The sequence below is a fragment of the Beta vulgaris genome, chromosome 9 (assembly GCF_026745355.1).
Source record: "Beta vulgaris subsp. vulgaris cultivar EL10 chromosome 9, EL10.2, whole genome shotgun sequence".
Classification (NCBI taxonomy): Eukaryota; Viridiplantae; Streptophyta; class Magnoliopsida; order Caryophyllales; family Amaranthaceae; genus Beta; species Beta vulgaris.
In genome coordinates, this window is record NC_079210.1 from 37,724,645 (window position 1) to 37,725,859 (window position 1,215).

At 49.8% G+C, this 1,215-nt stretch overlaps 1 protein-coding gene across 1 annotated transcript; it reads left to right on the forward strand.

Moving 5' to 3' along the window:
- The first annotated feature begins 206 nt into the window (after nt 1–206).
- LOC125493641 (uncharacterized) lies at nt 207–974 on the forward strand. The gene has a single exon (XM_048637117.1). The coding sequence runs from the start codon at nt 207–209 to the stop codon at nt 972–974; it is 768 nt and encodes a 255-aa protein (XP_048493074.1).
- The last annotated feature ends 241 nt before the right edge of the window (nt 975–1,215 follow it).

Genomic DNA, 1,215 nt, shown 5'->3' on the forward strand with positions numbered 1-1,215 from the left:
AGGGAGAGCGAGACCAGAATGACCAGGATCAGGTGGCCAATTCCAAGACGCCCACAAAGCAGGTTGGGGAAGAAGGAGAAGAGGAGGCTCAGGAGACAGAAGTCCAATAGAGGTCTTCCCACCCTCAAAAGGGACGGGAGTACAGACGGCGGGCACTGGTATCCTTGAGGAATTCCGCATTCTCCACTATCATTCTCCAGGAGCCCATGGAGAAGATTAGGATGCCGACGTGTAAATATGACGGCAAGACGGACCCGGAAGATCATATCTCGGCCTATGAGGGACACATGTTGCTGTACACCGATACTGACTCAGTCTGGTGTAAGGTGTTCCCCTCTACGCTAGTTGGGCTTGGCCTGACATGGTTTAAGAGCATACCACCGGCAACGGTCTTCAATTTCCGCCAGCTCACATCCATGTTTGTCACGCATTTTGTCAATAACAAATGCCGGGAGAAGCCTACCGGCGAGCTGATGTCAATCAAGCAGGGTGAAAAGGAAAGTCTAAGGGACTATGTAGGGCGTTTCAATGCAAGAGCCGTCACTATCCCCACCCTGCAACATGAAGTAGTAGTCTTAGCCCTCATGACGGGTTTAAAGGAGGGAACCCCCTTCAGGAGCTATTTGGGTCGTAAAAAGCTGACAAGCCTAACGGAGGTCTTAGGCAAGGCAAATGACTTCATCCAAGGGGAGGAGTTTGACAAAGCAGCAAACGCTAAAAGGCCGACATCAGAGGAAAAAGATAAGGAGAAAGAACGCAAAGACGATAAGTACCGGAAGGACATAAAGCCAGATAACTCCAGTAGGAGGGAGGAAAATAATTCCGTGAAGAAAGGCCACGAAGGGCGAGCTGATAAGTACCGCAACTACACTTTAACAATATCCCCGGCTCAGATATATGAATTGCACAGTAAGGATGACAAGTGGCAAAGACCCAGAAAGATGTATTATAAGGGTCGGGATAAGTCAAAATGATGGGAATTCCACAGGGACCATGGCCACACGAAAGAGGACTGCAAAGACCTCAAGGACGGGATCGAAGACCTCATCAGAAGAGGCTACTTCACCAGTACCAAGCGAGGGTCGACCGGAAGTCCCCATCCGGAGAAGATGAAAACGGTAACAGAAGATCAGTGAAAGACAGGCTCACAGAAATCCATGTCATCTCTGGAGGGCGGACACGAGGCGGAAGCATACATAGTGCTAAAGCTAGCTT

Excerpts from the sequence above, each read along its gene's own strand:
- LOC125493641 (XM_048637117.1), top strand. The coding sequence starts at position 207 with ATGGAGAAGATTAGGATGCCGACGTGTAAATATGACGGCAAGACGGAC.